This window comes from Amblyomma mixtum, chromosome 10, assembly GCF_055824585.1.
Source record: "Amblyomma mixtum isolate Tamu chromosome 10, ASM5582458v1, whole genome shotgun sequence".
In the NCBI taxonomy this organism is placed as follows: domain Eukaryota; kingdom Metazoa; phylum Arthropoda; class Arachnida; order Ixodida; family Ixodidae; genus Amblyomma; species Amblyomma mixtum.
In genome coordinates, this window is record NC_143021.1 from 53,745,252 (window position 1) to 53,769,408 (window position 24,157).

The window sequence follows — 24,157 nt, forward strand, 5'->3', positions numbered from 1 at the left end:
CGTATGTCCAAAGAAACGGGGCTGTCTAGGTCGGATGACGGTGCCATCTGTTCACGGTCGGAACGTAGCCGCGGCGACGGGAGGTCTTCAGCGCAGCGACTCCCAGCGACCTCGCCCCCGAAGGTCGCTGGTCTCAGTTTTCCCGGCGTGGGCTGGGCGAGCGACCCTGTGCTGCTCGCGAGGGGCTTTGGGGGTTCGGGGAAGAGCGCCTCGGATACGATGAGCGCGGGTGATGCGGCGTGCAGGCTGAAATTCGCTGTTCCGCTAGGAAGTCTTCAATGGCAGGGGGCCGATGGCCAAACCGGAGTCTGGGCGAATCGGCTCGAAAGCCCTGCAGACCGAGGCGCCGATAAGAGCAGTTACGGTAGAGATGACCTGATTCTCCGCAGTGAAAGCAGAGTGGCCGGTTATCAGCTGTGCGCCAGACACCGGCCTTCCTCAAGGGCGCTCGGCGATCGTCGAAATACTGCACTGGTGGAACTGAGGACCGCGGCTCAGGAGGCGTTACCGGAAATGGTGGCGGCGAAACCGCAGCCGGGCGCCTCGCAATTTCAGCATAGGTGGGGCGGTGGCAGTCTCCTGGTAGAGGAGGTGTTTCGACAGCAGGAGCCCTGAACGCCTGTTGCACCTCCTCGCGAACAAGAGCAGAAATCGAACCTAGCGCTGGCTGCGAAGGGCTGCAAAATTTCAGGACCTCTTCACGCACGATGGTGCGAATCAGTTCACGAAGATCGTCAGGGTGGATCCCGGAGGTAGCAAACGATGCGGTGACAGCAGCAGCATGCACGGGCCGGTCGTAGGTCGCAGAACGTTGTTGCAGCACCTTTTCCATCGTTGTTGCCTCTGTAAGGAATGCAGCAACGGTCGATGGTGGGCTGCGCACGAGGCCTGCGAAAAGCTGCTCTTTGACGCCCCGCATCAAATGCCGGAGTTTCTTTTCTTCCGGCATGGCCGATAATGGAGGGGATGACAAAAATGGAACGCGGCCCTGACCTGCATACGAGGACACCAGGGTGTTTACTGCTCAAGGGTGGCCGCGATTGGCGGTGGAGAAAGCCAGCAGGACGTAAGAATATAGACGCTCGTGTTTTCACAGTGAATAAACCAGAGAAGGTGTTTTCGTTGTATGTAGAGCAGAAAATTGTTTTCCACATAATTTTCTGCTCGGCATTCACACCAATGAAGTGCCTTCTGGAACTGACTGGAAATTGCCAGGGTTATTGACAGAGTGTATTTGCTCTGCGCACTCTTCTGCTGGCTATAGACGTAAGACATAGGCGACGAGGTTAAAAGGGATGGTGGCAGAAATAGTAGCAATAGAAGTATGGATTGTAGCCATGTTTGAAACAGAAAAGGCGTGATTGCGACGAGGACAAGAAGGAACACGAAGGAACAGCACAGGCGTCAGCTATCCACTCAGAAATAAGATCGAAAACCACGCAAAGGACGATACACAGGAAAGAAGTAGGCAGGACGAGCGCGGACTAGCAACTGTTTATTGAAACACATCTTCCTTCCATCACCGACCTTACGCATGCGCAACAAGCAAACTCTATCTTATCGAGTTCAGGAACTTCAGTTCCTTCTTGTACAGATGAACCGAAGCCTCGCTTACACACTTTCGGGCCCATATCTATCAATCTGCCAGGCTTCAATGACCTCACGTGTTTTCTGGTCTTTGGCCCTTCCGATTATCTTTCTACGCTCAAAGAGTGGCGTGCATTTATTGTCACAAGAAAGACAGTGTTTTGGCAAATGCATGCCGCTGTGAAAGCCCAACGAAGTTTTATGCTCTTGTAGGCGCTTATTAATGCAGCGTCCCGTTTGTCCCACGTAAACTGAGCCGCAACTAAGCGGGATTTCATACACTACTCCCATTCTACAGGACACAAACTTGATTTCGTGGTTTACACCACAGCCTGCTTTTGTTCTCGATTCATTGTTAGTTAGCGCGCTCAAACGGGACAGCTTACAAGACGCCGAAAAGAAGATTTCCACACCGAATTTTCTTGCCACCCTCTTCAGGCCATGCGAGGTCTTATGAACATAGGGCAGTACTTCAAATTTCCGCCTCTCACTAATGCCAGATTCTCGAGCACTAGAAGTTGGGAGGAGGGTTTTCAACAGAGACCCGGAAGCGGCCTGCAGAAGTGACGAGGGAAACCCAGCAGAACTTAGGCGTGCGACTTGAGCGGAAAAGCTGAGTGAAACCTTGTGAAAACAGGACTTCAATAATGATGACCTCAAATCGGAAGGGCTAAAGATCAGAAAACACGTGAGGTCATCGAAGCCTGGCAGATTGATAGATATGGCCCCGAAAAGTGTGTAAGCGAGGCTTCGGTTCATCTGTACAAGAAGGAACTCAAGTTCCTGAACTCGATAAGATAGTTTGCTTGTTGCGCATGCGTAAGGTCGGTGATGGAAGGAAGATGTGTTTCAATAAACAGTTGCAAGTCCGCGCTCGTCCTGTCTACTTCTTCCCTGTGTATCGTCCTTTGTGTGGTTTTCGTTCTTAGTTCATGATTACCAACTAGCTCCCCATCGTACACTCCTTCTATCCACTCAGGTTTATTGCACCACACCTTCAATTTATGCACAGCACCCAGCCGTTTCACAGAATTCAAACACAAGGAAAGCACTCAACATCAAAAACTATAATCGACAATCACCATACAGATTACGGGCGAGCGAGGTGGCTGGCAGGAAAACACTTCAGAACAATAGACACATCACCAGGTCCCCAACGATGCAGCAGCGCACCTGTCAAAAGCAAACACACCACAAATGTTGGTTAAATTTCTGAGTTTGGTGCATAAAAAAAACAAGACAAGTGACAATAGAAAACTAAAAACTAAACTGGCGAACAAGAACGTGCAAAAACGGTGCACATGTAACAGTACTCTTCGTAGAACAAAACAAGCGACAGTGGAAAACAAGGTGACCAACCGGAACTCGGAACAAAGGAGCAAAAGGAGCAAACGGGCTTTAAATCTTTAAGAGGCATTCTCACTGTCAAAGTGAAAGAGTATGCTGCTAGGGATTAAAATTCGAGCTTGAGCAGGAAGTATGTGCGTGAGCAGGAAGGTTGTGCGTCAGCAAGCCATCTATCTCTGTCGGCGACGCACAGGTGGCTTTCCTCAAAGGATTCCTATAGGTATTAGAATCATGACTCTCGCGTGCTTTTGCCATCTTCTCGAATTTTAATCCATAGCAGCATATTCTTCCGCTTTGACACCCAGTGTCTCTACAAGTTTTCTGTTGGCGTTAAATCTTTTGTGTTTTCGAATATATTCCCTTCATTGGCCACCTTTTAGCTCAGCGCTAGGAGACGAGAAATGGGGTGTGCAGTGTCACCTTGATAGTCCGGCGATATATTTGATGCAGGTAATAGGTTCCATGAAACGGCCGTGGAAAATATGCTGTATCGACTAATAAGCAGGCAGTTGATGACAGACCCTGCTACCATGCCATCTTGCTACCTGCCGCTACTACAATAGAAATAGTTGCGATGGCCTCTCGAACAGCAAAGGAATATGGAGTGAACTACCCTACCGTGAGTAATCGCACGGAACCCGGCTTTAATGCTCTCTATCTTGGCATCGACGCCTCGCTTAAGTTTAGAGGGCTATTTGCGCTTCGCTTTGTGCGGAACGCATTTAGTGCAGTAGAGCAGAACAGTGCTGTGCTCAGCAGTGGGCTGAAACGCAGGCGTGGTCCGACGCCTCCTTCCACGTGCTCACGGGTCTCGCCATCGGCCTGGGCCAGCTGCACTCCTTGGCCTCGTACAGCGACTTCGACTCGCCCTCGCTCTACTGGTGGGTGGGCCGCAGCAGGCGCCTGGTTTGTCTTCTGAAATGTGCAATGCTGGTTTTATTTATTTCATGCTCAAACTGAGTACGGGCAAACAATACGTATGACTTTCAAACAATTTTAGGTAGAAGTTCACGCATTGTGTCCAACATATTTTGGGTAAACGCACATGAGTTGGTTTTCATGCAACTGTGCAGTACTCCTAGTTGGTATAACTAAGCATTGCTAAACTTCACGCCGCCAAGCAGGCTTCTCACCTCCTCCATTTTCTGTGTAATATTGTATACTCACGTACAGGAATTCAGCAGTTGCCGAAACCTGGAAAAGAATAGGGGAATTGTATTCTTTTTCATTATTGATGTTTATCAACGAGAGTGTAGCAGTAATGTCCTGCGTGAATTTAACTCGAAGACTGAAGCTTGATCTTCGCACCAGAGGTGCCTCGTCAGAGACGGTCTCACGATGAGTTACGATGCAGGGATAAAAATAGCAATACTTGAAGTTTTATCAACAAATATTTACAGCATACACAAGTAAAGGCACTAGAGACATAAAACAGCAAAAAGGACAAACAACAAAGAAGTGGAACTGGCTAACACTAGGGGTGGCCCCTACTCGGCATAGCCGAAGATGCATAGCATCTCACCTTAGCGCAGAACCTCTGTTTCTGGCGCCGGAGCTCGGTTTTAACGACCTAAAGGGCCGGCCCACATCTGGTAGCACCCAATCATTCTACACTGTTCATATGATTGGCTAATCGACAGCATGGCCAGCCCTCCAACTACTGTAGGGTAAATCACCCTCTCCACCACGAAATAAAAATAAAAACAAAACAAATACATATTCGTGCCAGCACGTGCGCGAATCGGTACCGCGGGGCGGGGGGACACCCGTACTTCCCGGCGCATTCGCGAGCGGCCGCGTTCCGAGAAAGGAGACGCTTCGCTTTGAGCGCCCCCATCCGCGTTCCGATGAGCCCGCGTACACTACCGATCCCTTACACGCCCTTCCAAATATTCTACAAAGGGCCCAAATGGCGCTTTTAGAATTATAACAAAGAAGGGATCGGTACCGGTCACAAAACCACCCTGTGGGTGACATGCCGCAGCTACACCAGCACTGGCACCAACAACTAAAAGCAAAATACACACGGGAACCAACACAACGTAACGAAAAATGCTTAGGGGCACCAAGAAAACATAAGCAAAATGCACACTTAGATACATACAGTGGCATGCCTGCCGTGAGCCGTAACACGGCGTCCAAGTTGGTGGGTTGCACCCAGTTCACCATCTCCAAGTCCACACTCGTCCTCGCGAATGGGCACACATGCACACAGACACTCGCAACCGGAGCGTTCCTTGACATTCATATTAGGTCCGTAGGAGGCCACGTGAGCCTCCTCAGTCGCACCGCGCTTCCCTGTGTGCGTTCGAGCCAACACGTGTCTCGATCGACACAATTAACGCCTAATGGCCGCTACGCTCATTAGACTGGTGCCACAATGGGGCGATAACTAAAAAGTTGCTGCCCTCCAGGATAGAAAACGTTGTGGTACTCGATGGGCCCAAATCCCTGATCACGCGACGCCTTTGTGGGCACGCTGTCTTCGGCGCGCCAATAGGAGACGCGTGCTGCGTAAGGAGCATAGCCCCTGTACAGTCTAATCTTGTCAGTGCGGCCGCTTTTGCCACACGGGATTTGGCGTACTGCAGCACGGAACGTACTGTTCCACGCGCCGACTTTCAGTGTGAAAGATACGCACCTGCCTCCTGCTACTCTACTTCGTTTGGGGTCATTTGCACCTTTACGGCACGGGCAAACCTTGAAATTGCCGCTCCGTGCTTGATCGGCGCTTGCCGGCTTCGTGGCATAGTCTGAGGCTGCATGAGCTCCCTCGCAGTCGCTTGACCCTAATTTGCCTTGTGGCAAGTCGCCGGGCATCTCCTTGTTGAAGTTGAAGTTGAAGTTGAAGTTTATTTCTCGCTCTCAGTGGTACAAGTATTACTTACAGTATTACAGTATTACAAGTATTACAGTGGTACAAGTACAAGTATTACTGGGAGAGAGAGGACGCAGGGAAAAAAGCTGCTTGAATGCAGCTTGAGAGGCACCCTGCGCCCACACTGCTGAGGCAACGTATTGCCTCAGTTTTTAGTTTACAAGACAGCTAGAGGTGAGGCACTCGAAAACAATAAATAAAGTATCAACATGAATATAATATCTACAGTGGCACTTAAACATTAGTATCACAATCACAACAAAAAGCGTCATAAATACTCAAAAAACCAAAAGCATCACATCAACCAGGTGTACAACAGCAGAATTCACACGTGTTACAGCTTTAATTACAGTTCGGAACAAGTTGTAATTTAAACGTCTACAAAAAGATACAAAATGGTTTTTAGGCTCTTTACCGTGATGCATTTTAGCGATATGTTGTTATTTTCTAAAATGTTTAGGTATTTCGACAGAATAAAAGATAAAGATTGCATACCGTATTTGGTCCGACAAAGAGGCAGTGACCAAGGAAAATGAGAGCGGGTATCGTAGACGGTTGAATAGCGAGACATTTTTAGAAGTGAGAGAGTGGTTTCATTGTTAGTAAAAACAGCAGTTTTGTACATTGATAGCAATCTGAAAGGAAACAAAGAAGTGAACTTTAGAATGCCAAATTTAATGAAGTATGGATGTGTGTGGGTCTACCTCGATACGTTTGCTATGAGTCTAATTGCCCGCTTTTGTACTGTTATTAGTTTGGATATGTTGTGCTGGGTCGTCGTTCCCCAAACTGTGAGACAGTAAGTCAGTGATGGGAGAAAGAATGCTTGATAAATGAGGACCTTTACTCGAGACGGAAGTGTGTCCCTATGTTGGCAAATAAGACCGTTGAAGCGATTCAGTTTTTTCCGAACATGATTGACCTGTTCGTCCCAGGTGAGACACTCTGAGAAGATAACTCCTAAGCATTTTATGTTTTTCACGATTGCAATTGTTTTGCCTCCTAATGATAGGGTGAAATTGCTGTGAACAGTTTTGTTTCTTGTTCGGTATAAGACGGCCTTCGTTTTTTCAGAATTAACTTTTAGGTGATTATTTCTTGACCACTCGTGAAGATATTCCAGAAACTTATTTGCTCGCGAAAATAATTCGGCTTCTGTGCTACCCGACAACAGTGCTGTAATATCATCAGCAAAGCCCACAAGGTCAACGGCAGGGGTAGAAAAGATGTCATTAATGTAAACAAGAAAAAGTAAGGGCCCCATTATCCCACCAGGTCCTCGATGGACCTGGTGGGACACACGTCGGGTGCGTTCAACAACTGCGCGGCGCTCGGTCCCGTCGGCCCATCAGGCCAACCATCGTTCTTTGCCTCGGATTGAAGGTTCATGGCATCAATAGCGCTACGGGACACTTTATGCCCTATGCCCGACACGGTGTGCCACTGCGGCAACGCTAGATTTCCTTCTTTCACTCGCTCGCCGATGTGGCGCCTGTCTTCACTGATCGTTTCCTGCTGAACGAAATGCTCTTTTTCTCAGCTTGCTTGAGACTGTGTTTTTGGAATTGTCAGACTCAATTCCAGCGTTCCTGAACTCGCGTCCGTGTCCCTGGTGTCATTTGGGGTAGAGATAACCTGTGCAGCTGGATCGTCGGAGAGCGCGTTCACCGCCTCTAATACCGCGACGCTGCGTTTCGTCACGATACTTTCTTCAACTACGATTCCAGCTTCGCAGAAATCTGGCTCACTTTTTACTTCTGCCTGGCTGTTTTCTTTACCTGTGCTTGACAGGCATATGCCTTTGCCTTCCAGAATTGGCGGCCTCTCCACTCGGGACTCGGAGCAGTTCTCCCTGGCTAGTTGACTAGCTCTCCTAGACTCTTTGAGCTTAGCCAGCTCGAGCTCTAGCTGCTGGCGCCTTGCTTCTAACACCTGCAAATCCGCAGGTTTTTCCTCGCATAGCGGCGCCTTTCCTCCATTCACTTTTGCAAGCTCTGCCTGAAAATAAGCCAAGCGCGCCTTCGCCAATTCTACTCGGTACCACACATCGAGTGAGGGCCGGCTTGGATAACTCTCCATACCGCCTTCCGTACCCCTCAGCTGTCCTACTGGCTCGAACACATGAACAGGGACGTGAACAATGTGACGAAGGAAACTCAGTTTCGATGCGTCGATCCGTGCTGACAGCTCCTTGGCGTCGGAGTCCACCGCCACTTTCACCGGACGCTGCGATGAGCTGTCGCACGCCGCTGGTCCTGTGCACGTTGTCGTCACTTGCTGTGACCCGCCGGTGACCGTCAAGTTCTCGACGCGCTGCTTTTCTTGACCGGATGCAGACCCGCGTCGCTGGACTACTGCCGTGGTCCTTGCATCCTTGCCGCCGTCTCTCCGCAGGTCTGTTCTCGAACGCTGACCTGTTGCCTTGTCGTCGCCTTTCTCCCTGCCTTCAGTCTTCTTCCTGCGCCGTCTTCCGATGGCCGCAGGATCCTGTCGACTGCGCCAGTAAATTTCACAGGTTCTCTTTCTTTGCACCACAGGTGCCCCGCCAGAGACGGTTGGTTTAACTTGAAGACTGAAGCTTGATCTTCGCACCAGAGGTGCCTCGTCAGAGAAGGTCTCACGATGAGTTACGATGCAGGGATAAAAATAGGAATACTTGAAGTTTTATCAACAAATATTTACAGCATATACAAGTAGAGGCACTAGAGACATTAAGCAGCAAAAAGGACACACAACAAAGAAGTGGAGCTGGCTAACACTAGGGGTGGCCCCTACTCGGCGTAGCCCAAGATGCGTAGCATCTCACCTTAGCGCAGAACCTCTGTTTCTGGCGCCGGAGCCCGGTTTTAACGACCTAAAGGGCCGGCCCACATCTTTTAGCACCCAATCATTCTACACTGTTCATGTGATTGGCTAATCGACAGCATGGCCAGCCCTCCAACTACTGTAGGGCAAATCACCCTCTCCACCACAAAATAAAAATAAAAAAACACAAATACACATTCGTGCCAGCACGTGCGCGAATCGGTACCGCGGGGCGGGGGGGACACTCGTACTTCCCGGCACATTCGCGAGCGGCCGCGTTCCGAAAAAGGAGACGCTTCGCTTTGAGCGCCCCCAGCCGCGTTCCGATGACCCCGCCTACACTACGGATCCCTTACAACATGTTTCACACAGGGTCCACTTCTTGCGTCACTAGGAAGTTGTTGTCAGGTGTGTATGTGCTAGGCGGACATGACATAAATTACCTCCATAAAACGTCCATGTTGCGTACAGGTCTTCTATTCCCCGAGGACACGTTTTACATAATGCAGCTTCTTGTTTATTTCATTATTCTAAGTTCTCTGCCATTTAGCCTTTAAGTTAGAATGTATTCATTTGATGCAATCTCTATGGGTTGTACTGATTTTTTTAATTCGTGACTGTGATCTTCTGCGGTACACAAGCTTGCTGTTTCATTTGCAACTACTCCAGTATGGCTCTGCAGCCAGCAGAATTTATTGTATGCCGCTGTGTTCTGATTTTTTCTAAGTTGTGTGTTATGCTTCCTATTAATCGTTCGGCTGCATTTCTGGGATGTAAAGCTGTAACCAGCCTGAGTGAATCTGTGTAGTTGGTGCTGTGTTCAATACTGTTACTTATTATTCAACCAAGAGCTGCAGAAACAGCATAACATTCGGCGGTAAAAATGGAAGTACAGTTTGGCAGTCATATTTTTTTCCAGTCTCCTTGCACTACCGCGCTTCCGACATAATCGGCTGTTTTTGAGCCGTCAGTGTAAAATGTTGTGTGGTAGTCATATTTTTCTCGCAATGTCAAGTATTCTTGTAGTGTGTGTTCGCGGGGGGCTGTTCTAAAGTTGTAAATGTACTGTTGTAAAGTCACATACAGTGGGCAAGCTATACCATGGGGGCAGTGGGTTGTGTCCCTGAGGCGACGTCAGGAAGGGTATCCAGTATTCCTAACCTTTGGTAACTACCCTCGAAGCGGAGTAGAGGTCTGATTGACAGGGGTCTGTTGTTGAACAGTGTTCTAGAGGTGCACTTTGTAACTATGGAATAACAGAGGTATCTCGATAAAGAACGGAGCTTCAGGACATATGCGCATGCGAAGATATTTCTGTATGTAAGGAAGGGCTTATTGGTTTCGACATAGAGACTATTTATGGGGGATGTCCTGTATGCACCAGTTGAAAAACGTAAACCAATGTTATGCACTGGGTCCAGTCGCCTCAGATATGTATGATGGCCTCGCAGAGCCATACACAACGCATCCATAGTGTAGGGTAGAGCGAACTACAGACCGGTAGATTTGTGAAGGGCATGTTTTATCAAACCCCCACCGTTTTCGTGACAGTACTTTGACTATATTCAGGGACTGGTAGGCTTTCTTTTTTAGGATACGTATGGGTGGCAGAAACGAGAGTTTCTTATGAAATGTTACGCCTGAAAATTTATGTTCATATTTTACTGGAAGTACAGTTTCATTTAAGTGCAAGGTGGTATCAGTCTGTGAACGGCTTTTGAGCGAGAAAAGGACAGAAACTGTTTTTTGTGGGGAGAAATTAAACCCATTTTTGTCTGCCCAAACCGAAAGTCTGTTTAATGTCAGGAGCTCAGATCTTTGGGCTAGTTGGTTCATAGAAGACATGTACAAGCGCAAAAAAACACGGACAGAAAAGAGACTTGGACAACACGAGCGCTTTAAGCGCTCGTGTAGTCCAAGTCTCTTCTCTGTCTGTGTTTTCTTGCGCTTGTACGTGTCTGTTTAATGTCAATTGCATCTTTCGTTCCCAGGTTGATAGGCTGAAGGATGTGCATGCCATTTGAAGGTCATCAACATATAAAGAACACATAATGGACTTTGGATCTATGCAAAAGCACCAAAGTTGCGGCCAGTTGGTATTGATCCATCTTGAAAACGTAGCAGTACGAGAAAACGAGGACAAAATAGGCACAGGTACGACACAGCAGCATATGTGCTGTCGTACCTGTGTCTATTTTGTCCTCGTTTTTTCGTGCTGCTACGTTTTCAAGTTTGGAACTATCTTGGTTATGTAATTCATTTTCGCGAGAAACAGGGTAGTACTTAAAATACACCCCTCCGGTACCCCATTCTCCTGAACGAAGTTTTTGGAAAGAGTGGAACCTAGGTGTACGTGAAATGAACGGTCACAAAGAAACTCTTTTAAGCAGTTCAACATCCTTCCACGGATACCTAGGTCCGCTAGGTCACGGAGTATGCCAAACCTCCAGGTGGTATCATAAGCCTTCTCGATATCAAAAAATACTGCGAAGCGGTGTTGTTTATGTATGAATGCTTCTCTAACTGTATGTTCTAGGCGGACGAGATGGTATGTTATTGAACAAGATTTCTTGAAACCACACTGGTGGATGTCGAGAAGTTCACGATTCTAACAACATACATCAGCCTAATGTTCACAACGCTTTCGACCAATTTTGCGAGACAGCTTGTAAGGGCTATGGGCCCGTAACTGCTAAGGAAGGTTGGTGGTTTTCTGGGTTTGAGGAATGGTACAATAATGGCCTTTTCCCATGCTTGGGGTATTTTTCCTGACATCCATATTTTGTGAAAAATCTCAAAAGTGCTTCTACAGGCGGCTGAGAAGGGTGTGCCAGTATTTCGTAATGAATTTGATCAGGGCCGGGCGAAGGCTGTTTGCCAGCAGATAAAACTGTTTATTTCATGAATTGAGATTAAACTACTGTATGCTTCATTTGTGCAGGCGCTTTTCGGAGTCTTTGTTCCTCTGATGTGTTTTTGTATTGTAAAATTTGTTCTGTGTAGAGCTGGAAACATTTCAGAAATGTTCACCTAAGATGTCTGCTTGTTCCTTTATATTTGTTTGAGCACCAGGGGCTGTAAGAAAGGGAAATGTGAAAGGGGAGAGCTACCATTCAGTTTGCGAACTTGCTGCCAGATTTTTTTGGATGTGATGGAACTGTTTATAGATATGTACGAGGGGGTATCCAAAAGAATCCGAACTAATTTTTTTGGTCGGCAAAGCCTCTGTGGTACCGCGTTTTGCCACTGGGAGCGCATAGAACGAACATTCCAGAGTCAGTAAGCCGAGTGCCGTCGCTGAAGGAGGTCACACTAGTTTAGGCAGAGTTTTGGAGTGACGACTGTTTTGTGTGAGTGTCGTTTTTGCAATGGCTGATTTTCGTGAACAGCGTGCGCCGCTGACATTCTGATTTTTGCTCGGAAATGTGGAGCGGAAACTCTTAAAATATTAAGAAAGACGTACAAAGACGATGCTATGGGGACAACTCAAGTGTTCCTGAATCAAATCCTGAATCAAATCCTCAATCAAAGCACCATTCATGCCAATACAAAACTTCAAATTCATTTCGCCTCAAGAAAGATCTTCAGGTGAAGCCAAACCTCAAAACAATGCTGATTTGTTTTTCGACGTGAGAGGAGTCGTCCATTCAGAATTTGTTCCGCGGGGTCAGACAGTTAACCTGGCTTTCTACTTGGATATTTTGAAAAGATTTGGCAACAGTGTACGGTGGAAGCGGCCTGATTTGTGGCAGTCGGGTGACTGGTTTTTCCATCATGGCAATGCCCCGGCTCACACATCCCTGTCTCTACGACAATTATGGACCAAAAATGGCATGACCCCTGTTCCTCAACCCTGATACTCACCATCCGACCTTGCCCCGTGCTACTTTCTTTGTTTCCTAGAATGAAAAGACAGATGAATGGAGAGCCTTTCGCTGATGTTGCTGAGGTGAAGAGAAAAACGACGGAGGCACTGTCAAGGATCACAAAAGATGAATTTAAACGATGTTTTGAAAAAGGGAATTGCGCTCCTAGCGGAGAGCGCGGGAGTTAGGCGCTGGTGAAGGAACCGCCGCTTCCTCCGACGGCGCGTGATGGTCGCCCAGCTCTTCGGCGTTACGTCACAACACCTGGTGCGCTCCTAGCGGAGAGCGCAGGGGTTAGGCGCCGGTTAGCGCCGGTGAAGGCACCGCCGCTTCCTCCGACGGCGCGAGATAGTCGCCCAGCTCTTCGGCGTTACGTCACGCATGACGTCACACGGGGTTCATGGTACCGCCGCGTCACGGCAAAGGCTTGAAAGGGCAAGCAGTATTGCTTTCGCAATACTATCTTTTCTCTCAAGGTTGCGACAATTCTGTTCAGGTAAGCGTGAACCTCTTTAACGCTTATGATGCCCATACATTTAGCGCAAAGCAATTTTTTCGATGACCGGTGCGACTAACATCACACGACTAAATTGTATAGTGACACGACGAACGCAACGCGTGTTGATGATTGCCGTTTTCTGTGTCTGCTCTTCTGCGCTATCCATGCAGTCGTGGTTGGTAGATTTGAATAAGCTTGTTTTTCTCCTTTACTCTCTTTTCATCTTGAAGGTGCATGGCTTGAGCACAACACGTGTCATTTCGTCGAATACGTGTGTACTGTATCACCTATGTCCCATGTAGTCTTTTGTTTTTAATGTTATTGTTTATAAGTTGACGAAGTGTCTGGCCAGGTGTTTCTGGGCCATGCCTTTAACTCTGCAATGCGTGTTGATTATTGCTTTCTGCATGCAACAGCACTAATTTTGTATACTATTTTTGCTTGCGAGGAGCACGTGTCAACTCCGAAAATCTGTAAGCCTCGTCACTGTGAGTCACTTACGACGTCAGGTGCATTTTTTTACATTGTCATTAGATATTAGTGGCTTTTCGCAGTACAGGTATTTAAGGAGTAAGCACGGATGTTTTGCGCAATACCTGACGAAGGCCGGGCCCTGGCCGAAACGTCCTAAATAAACCACTTTTTCGTTCCTGTTTCCCTTTTTTGCATTGCATATATAGGTGTTTTAGGATAGACGCAGCAATTCTCAACAATAGGTTTTTGAAAAAAATATTCTTTTCATGGGAGTATTAAAGTGTTGGCGGGCACAAGTAAACAGGTGGCTCGTCTTAAGTAGGAAGATATTGAACTAATTGTTAACAATGAACTTTTCATATATTACAGTTGGGAGTCTGCATGCAATTAGAGATTTGTTGGCGGTTGTTATTAATAGCCATATCAACTTTCGGAATTTTGAAAACGCGATTAGTGTTGGCGCTGTGACTTGGCAAATTTAAAGCTTTTCAACTAGTTACGTACACTAGAGGGGTTGTTTTGCTCCAAGCTTTCAAAATTGGTAAATTGGTAAATTGGTTTTTGAGGAAAGGAAATGGCGCAGTAACTGTCTCACATATCTCGGCGGACACCTGAACCGCGCCGTAAGGGAAGGGAGGAAGGTGGGAGTGAAAGAAGAAAGAGAGAAAGAGGAGCCGCAGTGGAGGTCTCCGGAATAATTTCGACCACCTGGGGATCTTTAACGTGCACTGACATCGCACAGCACACGGGCGCCTCTTGCGTTTCGCCTCCATCGAAACGCGGCCGCCGCGGTCGGGTTCGAACCCGGGTACTCCGGCTCGGTAGACGAGCGCCTTACCACTGAGCCACCGCGGCGGGTCCAAGCTTTCAAAAGCACATGTGTTTTTGCACGGGCAGCCATATTTTATCGAGCCACAGTGTGGAGGGGAATTCAGTTTTAGAAATTCTAAAAACTGGTATGGCTACTACTAACTACAGGCTAAAAATGTAATTGCAATCAGTTGTTAATTGTAATAGATAAAACATAATTATCAGATATTAGTTAACCAGCCTCCTACTTAAAACAGTTCGCCGGGTTGCCGGTGTCCACCAGCACTGCTACTGTGCCGCAAAATGTTTTTGTTCACAGCGCAACAAGAACATGTCAGGAGACGATAGAGTGACACAAACAAGCGCTGACTATCAACTAGTTTTTATTCAAGAGCGAATGGCGTATATATACAAACATTAAAACGCTTATCAAGACAACAGAAGTTGTCTAGAAGGCACGCGGGAGTTTAGATACCTCAATTCCCTCTCGGAAAAAGTAATAGAAGGGCTGCTGATAGACGAAGTACCTTTCTGGTGAACATAAACGGCCTCCATTATCTCGCGTGCGACTTTATCGCTGTGTCGGAACCGGATGCGCGTGTTGCTATAAAATCAGGCACGCATTTTCACTCCTTGCATAGAAACGTAGACTGGGCAAGGGAGTCACCTTTTGCTCTCCATCTTTCCGCGTTATCTTTCACATGCTTGCATTGGCAGTTCCTGCACTGGGTGCATGTGTGGGAGAGGGGATCAGTTTTTCTAGCATTCTCATGCTCCAACAGGCGCTTATTGACACACCTGCCAGTTTGGCCAATGTACATAGTACCGCATGAAAAGGGGACCTTCTTCAGCGCTGGCGAACCGAATAACGTGCCATTAACAGCTGTTCTTCTAAATCTATTCTTTCTCAATGCAGCGCATTGTTTGTTCTCTGGCCCTCGACACATGACATCCACCGCGCCTTTCTACAGGTGCTACTTCCTGCTTCCGCTGGGCATGACCATGTCGAGCATCCTGTGCTCGGTCATCGTGTTCGGCATGGGAGGGAGTCTGGCCAAGCAGCTCGGAATCTGCTTTGGAGACTTCGAAACGTACAGTGAGTGCCCACATGAGGTTACCTATTCACAGAATGTGGACAGAAAAGTGCAAGCGTACTGCCAGCAGTAGAATAACAATTCACCATGAACCCTGAGTTCCTTGATCGCCCAAGTTGCGAAACCGCGCTTTAAGGCGTGTGTGTCTCCTAGGCGCGTCCCTCAGAGTTTGCAAGGTGGAGACGCCAGCTAGAAGTGGCAAGTAAAGACGCGCCAGTAGAACTAAAATGCACTGCTTAGTTCAACCTTCAAAATTTATTTTTCAGATTATTCTGCCAATGTGTTTTTGCTAATGTATACATGTACGCATGCAAACATATGGACATGTTAACGTGTATCGCATGCTAGGCTGATTACGTCGCAACGTTTTTACTGTTCCAATTTGAAACCATTACTTTGTAAAACACTAATACGATTCAAACTTCCATACGCGACACCTCTATGGGTCCCTATGAGTTTTAATTAACGATCTAGAAATGGCGCAAAATAACCCTGTACGTTTTATCCTTGCTAATTACAAGCCCACAGCGAGCATAACTAATGTGAAGTCTAATCTCTGCCTCCCATCGTTAAGAGAGGTCTTTCATATGGCCCTGTTCCACAACTTGTATCATCATTTCTCTCTGCGTGATCGCCTCATCCCCCAGCCAATTTATGTATTCCGCCGCATTTATCATGACCACAAAGTTATGTCATGCAACATAAATTGCTTATCACAGTCCTTTCTGCCTCGAACCTCACGTGACTGGAACCACCTTCCCGCAGAAGTTGCTGGCACTGAAAATTACTAGGAGTTCCGTATAGCATTAGGTAACATTGTATATTCATTGCTGTTTAACATTCATGTAACCAACTAACTATTTTTCTGGCAGTTTTTTATTTATATATTTATTACGTATTCACACTGTTAGCCCTTTTTGGGCCAATACAGGGTGGCACTCGAATGAAATTTGCTTTCCGCACGACCTCACGGCAACAAGAACATAGATGCAATGTATGTACATAGCAGACCTCAGGCGATGCGCAAACCCAAGTACACTCACGGAAAACAGCCTTGTACGGCGAACCCACAACTGAACTCATGAGGGAAAAAAAGAAAAAACACAAGCAAACGCATCATATTGCCACGTATCATTGTGGTATTTGTTCGTTCACGCTCAAGGCTGCAGGAAAGGGTTATCACTTTTGTTCGTGACGCGAGAAGCGACCGGACTAATCTCGATTGTTCACAGCCATGAACAGTTGCATCTACTTGTTTCCAGATTACTCTAGATGATCTCGACCAGTTATCTCGAAGTTTCCTTGCCGGCTTTAAATTGAGCGATGCCGCGAGCCGCGGACATTCGTAGTTCGACGATTGACGAGCACGCTTGTTGCTTACGCCGCCAGCGTCCTGCGCGGCGGTCGAGTATCGGCATTTTTACTGCATTACTGACGTGCTCAGTGCTGCGTCACTGCGCATGTGCTTGACTGATCAGAGAATTAAGTTCATCTGTTTTGTTTTGTATTTTCTATGTTAAAACAGAAAAAATAAACTTCTCTTTCTACGCCGCCAGCGTTGACTGCCAGCGTGCCCGATCTGGATGTTGATGAAACCCCGCCCTCCAGAATGTGTGAAGCACTAACGGTCGCTGCGCTGACCCGCGAACAACTCCAGAAAACGAGACGGGCACGCTGGCGCCAACTGACCTCAGCTACGCTTCCTGCAGATGTCAGGGACTTCGGCTGGCTGCGAGGCTGGCGGGTCCTGCCCACAAGAGACCGCCTTGCGGCGTGGGGCGTGGCGCCCTCCGCCCGATGCCCGCAGTGCGGTCTGCTTGAAACTTTGCAGCACGCAATGTTTGAGTGTGTAGTTGCGCGCACCTTTTGGACATTAGTGTCACGCATGTTTTTAACCCGCCTGGAAGCGCGCACTAGTTCTCCCGAAGTGTTTCAAAATATGCTCTTGTGTGTCGGCATGTTCGTTTTGTGGCGGCAGCGTGGAGTGGCATCCTTAAATGGGCGTCCGCAAAGAACAATGTTCCCAATGTTGCAGCGCCTGCGCACGCGCCTCTTTGAACAAGCATGCATGGACGCTCTGTCAATGAGCGAGGCTGAGTTCTTGCGCAAATGGTCGATATACTTTATCGTCCTGCGCGGCGGTCGAGTATCGGCATTTTTACTGCATTACTGACGTGCTCAGTGCTGCGTCACTGCGCATGTGCTTGACTGATCAGAGAATTAAGTTCATCTGTTTTGTTGTATTTTCTTTGTTAAAACAGAAAAAAATAAACTTCTCTTTCTACGCCGCCACCGAGTGATTCAGTTCTTTTGTGGGTGCAAGTCAGCCCAAATAAACAGCTTCGTTTGCAAGTATTTCTGGTGTCTTCCTGACCGCTGGACTGCCGTCACTACAACGTGACGTCTGGTGGAGGTGCGGGGTAAGCAACAAGCGGCCCCAGCCATGACTTACGCCGCAGCTGTGCGCCGTCCTGCACCTCGGCGACGGGATCCAAGCCCCTATCGCCCTCAGCCAGCTGCGTTGGACCGCCGCCCACTCGCCCCAACCCGCCCTTCCTACGAGCGACGCGCGCAGCCGAGGAAATGCGACGAGTGGAGAACTCCCGACCAGCGCCGCCCACTATGCTTCCACTGTGGCGAAGCCGGTCACGTCCTCCGGCACTGCCCATACAGAAGACTGGGCATCCGAGGGTTCTCTTACGACGCTCCACGACCCCGACCCGGCCAGCGACCAGCCGAAATCGAGGAGTTTTTGCGTCGGGAAGAATATCATCGTCGAGCCGCCTATCACGTTCCCCGTCGCCATCGTCCCCGCGCTTTGTATCTCCTAGCCGAGGTTACGCCATGCGTGGACGCTCCCCCAGCCCCCGAAGGTTAAACTGAATAAAGCAGCCTCTGGAGGTGAGGTTGCTTCTGAGCGCAAGAACTAAGATCCTCCATCGAAGAAAACAGAAGACCATGCCCCCTACGACGACGACGAACCCTACGACAACGACGAACCCTACGACAACGACGAACCCTACGACAACGACGAACCCTACGACGACGACGACCCCTACGACGACGACGACCCCTACGAAGACGACGACCCCTACGAAGACGACGAGGACTACGACGACGACGATGACTACGACGACGACAACTACGGCAACACTGACGACGACGACGACACGGCCAGACTTGAAGCTTTGACGGCTGCCCTTAAACCTTTTTGCGAGCGCTAAAGGACTCGAAGTTTGCATTCTCCGTGTTTATTTTCATTTTAAAGCATCGAGACGATCCTTTTTTGGAAGGGGGGTAATGCCACGTATCATTGTAGTGTTTGTTCGTTCACGCTCAAGGCTGCAGGAAAGGATTATCACTTTTGTTCGTGACGCGAGAAGCGACCGGACTAATCCCGATTGTTCACAGCCATGAACAGCTGCATCTACTTGTTTCTAGATTACTCTAGATGATCTCGACCTGTTATCTCGAAGTTTCCTTGCCGGCTTTAAATTGAGCGATGCCGCGAGCAGCGGACATTCGTAGTTCGACGATTGACGAGCACGCTTGTTGCTTACGCCGCCACCGAGTGGTTCAGTTCTTTTGCGGGTGCAAGTCAGCCCAAATAAACAGCTTCGTTTGCAAGTATTTCTGGTGTCTTCCTGACCGCTGGACTGCCGTCACTACAACGTGACAATATTGCTGCCAGCTCCACAGCATATGCGATAATCACTCTTTTCACACAGAAAAGAAGCAGTATATATAGGCAAGAAATAGCAAATAGCAAGAAACACACATGCCTCTCAAAAAATCTTTCCTACATAGCTATGAGGTATGCGCAATATCGTATTAGTGGTGGATGGATGCTTCGATTAAGTCCAGGGAATTAGCTTCTATCATGTCACGCGGTAACGAGTTCCATTTTTCAATCGTTCTTGGGAAAAAAAAGGAATATTTAAATATATTGCCAGTATAGGGGGGAACGGTCCTCAGTGACAACCTCATAATGAACGCAAGGGCCTTTCTTGAACATACCGCACTGTGTACAAGTTGAATTGGCCTTTGTTTATTTATTTATTGGTACATACTGTGAATCCCATATGGGATTATAACAGGAAGGGCATAAGTTGAACAGTCTAAAGCACAATAAGGCAAGCAAGCATAATACAAAGGTAAACACAGCGTTGTGGGGGTAAGATGTTTAACAAGAAACTCAAGAATAGAAGTAAAGGGGTATAAACTTTCAAATGGACGGAACAGAAAACAGTAATCATGGAACAGAACAGACACTGGAAGCCAATGAATCAATATTTTAAAAATAATAGGCAAAAATGGAAGGTAATGCAACGGAAGAACATATAGGAAAGCACACACAATGAACACGATTTGTGCCTGACTGGAAGGCGGGTACATATGAAAAGTACGTCAAGCATTTATTCCGAACCCAGTTGATGTTCGACGAGGGCTACAAAGGTATTTAATGATGAGCAGCTTGTGATGGTTGGGTCAAGGGTATTCCATTCGCGTATGGTTAGTGGGAAGAATGAGTGTTTAAAGCAGTCGGTCCGGAAAGTGTACTCGTTTAAAGTATGAGAGTGCTTATGGCGTGTGGGCCTGGTATCTGTAAAGGATAAATATTTGGAAGTGTCAATATGCAGCTGATTATTGAGCAACTGGTGCATGAATCTAAGACGTGCTAGTTTGGCTCTCTTCTGCAAGGTAAGCATACCAGCGTTATGGAGTAGGTCAGTTGGTGAGTCAGTTTGGCTATATTTATTAAAAATGAATCTGATTGCCTTCCTTTGTACTTGTTCTAGTTTACTTACATGTTGTTTAGTAGAGGGAAACCAGACAGTATTAGAGTATTCAAGTATTGGCCTTACAAGGGTATTATAGGCTAATAGTTTTGTCTCTGATGGTGCTAGTTTCAGGCGCCTTCTCAGGAAGAAGAGTCTTTTTAGAGCCTTTGATGTAATGTGAGTTATATGGGAGCTCCATCTAAGGTCATGGGATATGATTACACCGAGGTATTTGTGTTCCACAACTTGGGGGAGTAGGATATTGTTAATGACATACTGAGATGCTGATTTTTGTATTTTCCTGGTTATTGATAACGCGGCGGATTTTTTTACGTTTAGGTTCATTTGCCAATCGTTACACCATTTATTTACTGCTTCAAGGTCGTCGTTCAGAGCTACATTGTCTGCGGCTGAACTGATCTCGCGGTTAATAATGCAATCATCGGCAAAGAGCGTAATGTTAGAACTAATATTTCATGGTAAGTCATTAATAAAGATGAGGAACAAGACAGGGGCTAATACGCAACCTTGTGGCACTCCGGATGTTACAGGCACTAAGTTCGAGTTTTCCAGGCTAAGTGAGACGTATTGTGATCTGTTTGTTAGATAGTCTTTGATCCAAGTAACTATGGGGCTATTACCTAATGCAGATTCCAGCTTCATTATTAGTTTACAATGGGATACGCGGTCAAATGCTTTCGAAAAATCTAATAGTAATAGGTCTATTTGTCTTTGATTATCGATACTGGAGGATAAATCATGCACTAATTTAATTAGCTGCGTAGTTGTGGACAACCCCCTATTCATTATACATTCATTATATATATAAATTTCATCCGGGCCATTTGTCGTCGTTGTTAAAGTTGCGGTAAATTTAGTTTACCAAGATGTTCTGTGACCGAGTCTGTTTATCTGTATTTACACGTCTCTGGACCGTCTCAATTTTATCTGTCTGGTTTTTCCTGAATGGATCCCATGCGACGCTTCTGTATTCTAGCTTCGGGCGCATTAGATTCATAGAGGCAGTAAGCCTGACATTAGCGTAGCAAGTCTAAGTTTGAGTTTCAAATACCAAAGTTTTCGTTCGGCTGATGCGCATATATTATTTACGTGCAGTTTCCAATTCACATCGTCACATATGGTTGCGCCTAGATATTTGAAGTGTCTGACGCTGTTTCCCTTCTAACTCGTAATTAAAGGGTAAAATATCTCTGGTTTCCATAGTAAACGTTGCAAAAACTTTTCGCGTGGTTTATTTTCATTTTCCATCCGGAACACCATTCATGGATAGCGTTTATGCCTGCATTCAACAAGACCTCATCTTCACGACTTGAAACTATTGAATAAATGAGACAATCATCCTGAAATAGACGGAAAATAATTTTAGTGTGGAGTTTTTCAACGATGCCATTAACGCAACTTACGAATAATCTGGGCCCATTACGGATCCCTGAGGAACTCCTGAGGTTAATGGCAGCATTTCAGATTTTGTCAGTAAAAAAAGCGCAGGAACAGAACAAGGATAAGAAAGGACACACACGAGCGCTAACTTCCAACAGTTTATTGTCTCTCATAGCCTTAGTCGCTTTGGGACGTTAAACCCCATAAAACCATAAAACCAAACCTAAACTTCAGGGCGTTAAAAATATACGACGTTATATATATATATATATATATATATATATATACGACAGAAGCCAACAGCCACAGAAACCAAGGGGCACAGGGGATTTTTAATTTTATATTTATTCATTTTGTGGTGTTGAACAATTTAGAATATTCCTGAATATGTTCTCGCTTAAAGCTAATTGATTAGAAAAGCAGAAGAAAAACAACCACATGCCGCCGGTGGGATCCGAACCCACGACCTCCGAATTACGCGTCCGGTGCTCTACCTCTGAGCTACGGCGACGGCTCTCAAATCTTCTATTTTCGAGGGTATTTATGTTTACAAGTAACCTAACCTTGAGAGTGTTCATCAGCGCCACCCACGTTCATAAGCGGCGGACGTAGAACGTCCTGATTTACCGCATGTGTGACGTAGAACGTCATCGAACGGAGAGGGTGGAAGCTGCGTGAGAACACTCTTATGCTTCCTATGGCGTCGAGGCTGCCAGAACCGAGGCCCTCGCTAAGCAATAAAGCAAACAAGGGAAGGGGAATGAGGGGCTCGTTATAAATATGACAAAAGCCAACAGCCACAGAAACCAAGGGGCACAGGGGATTTTAAATTTTTTATTTTAATTTTGTGGTGTTGAACAATTTAGAATAGTCCTGAATATGTTATCGCTAAAAGCTAATTGATTAGAAAAGCAGAAGAAAAAACATCCACATGCCGCCGGTGGGATCCGAACCCACGGCCTCCAAATTACGCGTCCGGTGCTCTACCTCTGAGCTACTGCGACGGCTGTCAATTCTTCTACTTTCGGGGGTATTTATGTTTACAAGTAACCTAACCATGATAGTGTTCATCAGCGCCACACACACACACACATATATATATATATATATATATATATACGACGAATCATGAACCAACTAGCCCAAACTAGAGTTCTTCTTGAGCATATTTCATTTATGACGTGGCGATACATTGCGCAGGCGCAGGACAAAATGTTTCAATAGTTTATCAGATGGTGTAGTTCTTTACGAGACAATCCAACAGATGGTTTAGCACCGCGCACGTTAACGATCTGCATTCTATCTGCTAGGTATGCCTGAATCCACAACACAATTTTTTGTTAACACCAAGATAAGACAGTTTTGTGAGCAGTTCAGAATGCCCCAGCCGGTCAAACGCTTTCGATAAGTCTAAGCATAAAGCGTCAGTCTGGTTTCTTTTGTCAGCAGCATTCGCAAAATCTTCGACTGTTTCAGTTAGCTGTGTTACCGTCGACGTACGTTGCCTGAAGCCGTGCTGATTTGAAGTGAAAGTATAGGAATTCTCGAAGTAGCGATACAGACTTTTTGATAAGATAGGCTCCAGGGTTTTGTAACACGTGCAGGTTACTGATATTGGCCTAGAATTTTCAACGTTGTGTTTGCTACCGTATTTATAGATAGGGACCATTCGTGCGCGTAACCATCGGTCGGTAAACTGTGCTGTTTTAAGAATCTGTGAAAGATAATGAGAAGATACTTCAGGATCCGTTCACCTGAGCGCTTTAAATATTCATTAGGTGTGCCATCTGGACGAGTTGACATCTTGGTGTCTAAATTTAATAAAAGAGAGAGAATCTCCTCTTCGGACAGAATAACGCCTTCAATATCCGAAGGCCCTACAAGACAAAGTTCATTCAAGTTTACTCTCTGTGCACGTGGCAGGTCGAACACAGAGTGAAAAAATGTGTGGCACTTATAAGCGATTGCCCCCTCTCTATGATGACACTGGCCCTGAGGGGTAACGGTACTAAATAAATGTATAAAATGTGTTGCATCTAAACTATGAGCAATTCAAAAATAGGCGTCTTGAGTAAAGACAGCACTTTTTTTCGGCATACCATTTCCACTGGTGTAGTACAAACGTACATAGCTAAACCGCCTGAGGTCTATAGCTTCTCCATAGACGTTGCGTAATGAGTAGCACACGGCTCTTTTAAGGCAACGCTCTGGACCGACAAAAGGCTTTAAGAGGGTACGAGCAGGGCGACGACCGAGCTGTCAAGCAGCTTATAAGGCCAACTCTGACGTACAAAGTCTGGCTGGAGAGGAAAGAGGAGATGAGATCCCATGTTGGGAAATGATGGAGTGTGACAGAGTGCGGAATGAATACGATGGCATGTGGAAGGAGGTCAAAAGCGTTTTGGAAGTCAAGTAAAAGGAGGTAGGATGTCTGGTTGCTACGGAGGGAGTGTTTGACAGCAGAAACTACATCGCTGAGTGAGTCGACAGTTCAGCGGAATTCGCGGAACCCGCTCTGGGTTTCCTGGATTAGGTTCAGGGCTCTTGGAAGCCAGGCGATGTAGAGAGTTTCGCACATATTTGTGCTCAAAGAGGTCTGATGCACCTTCAATACC

General features: G+C 46.8%; 1 protein-coding gene across 1 annotated transcript in view; it reads left to right on the plus strand.

The window, feature by feature from the left end:
• Positions 1-24,157, plus strand: part of LOC149325814 (sodium-dependent proline transporter-like) — a 185,791-nt gene that overhangs the window by 51,766 nt on the left and 109,868 nt on the right. The window contains exons 7-8 of the mRNA XM_089563602.1: positions 3,709-3,815; positions 15,238-15,362. Of these exons, the coding sequence (XP_089419728.1) occupies positions 3,709-3,815; positions 15,238-15,362 (232 nt within the window). The remainder of the gene's footprint in view (positions 1-3,708; positions 3,816-15,237; positions 15,363-24,157) is intronic.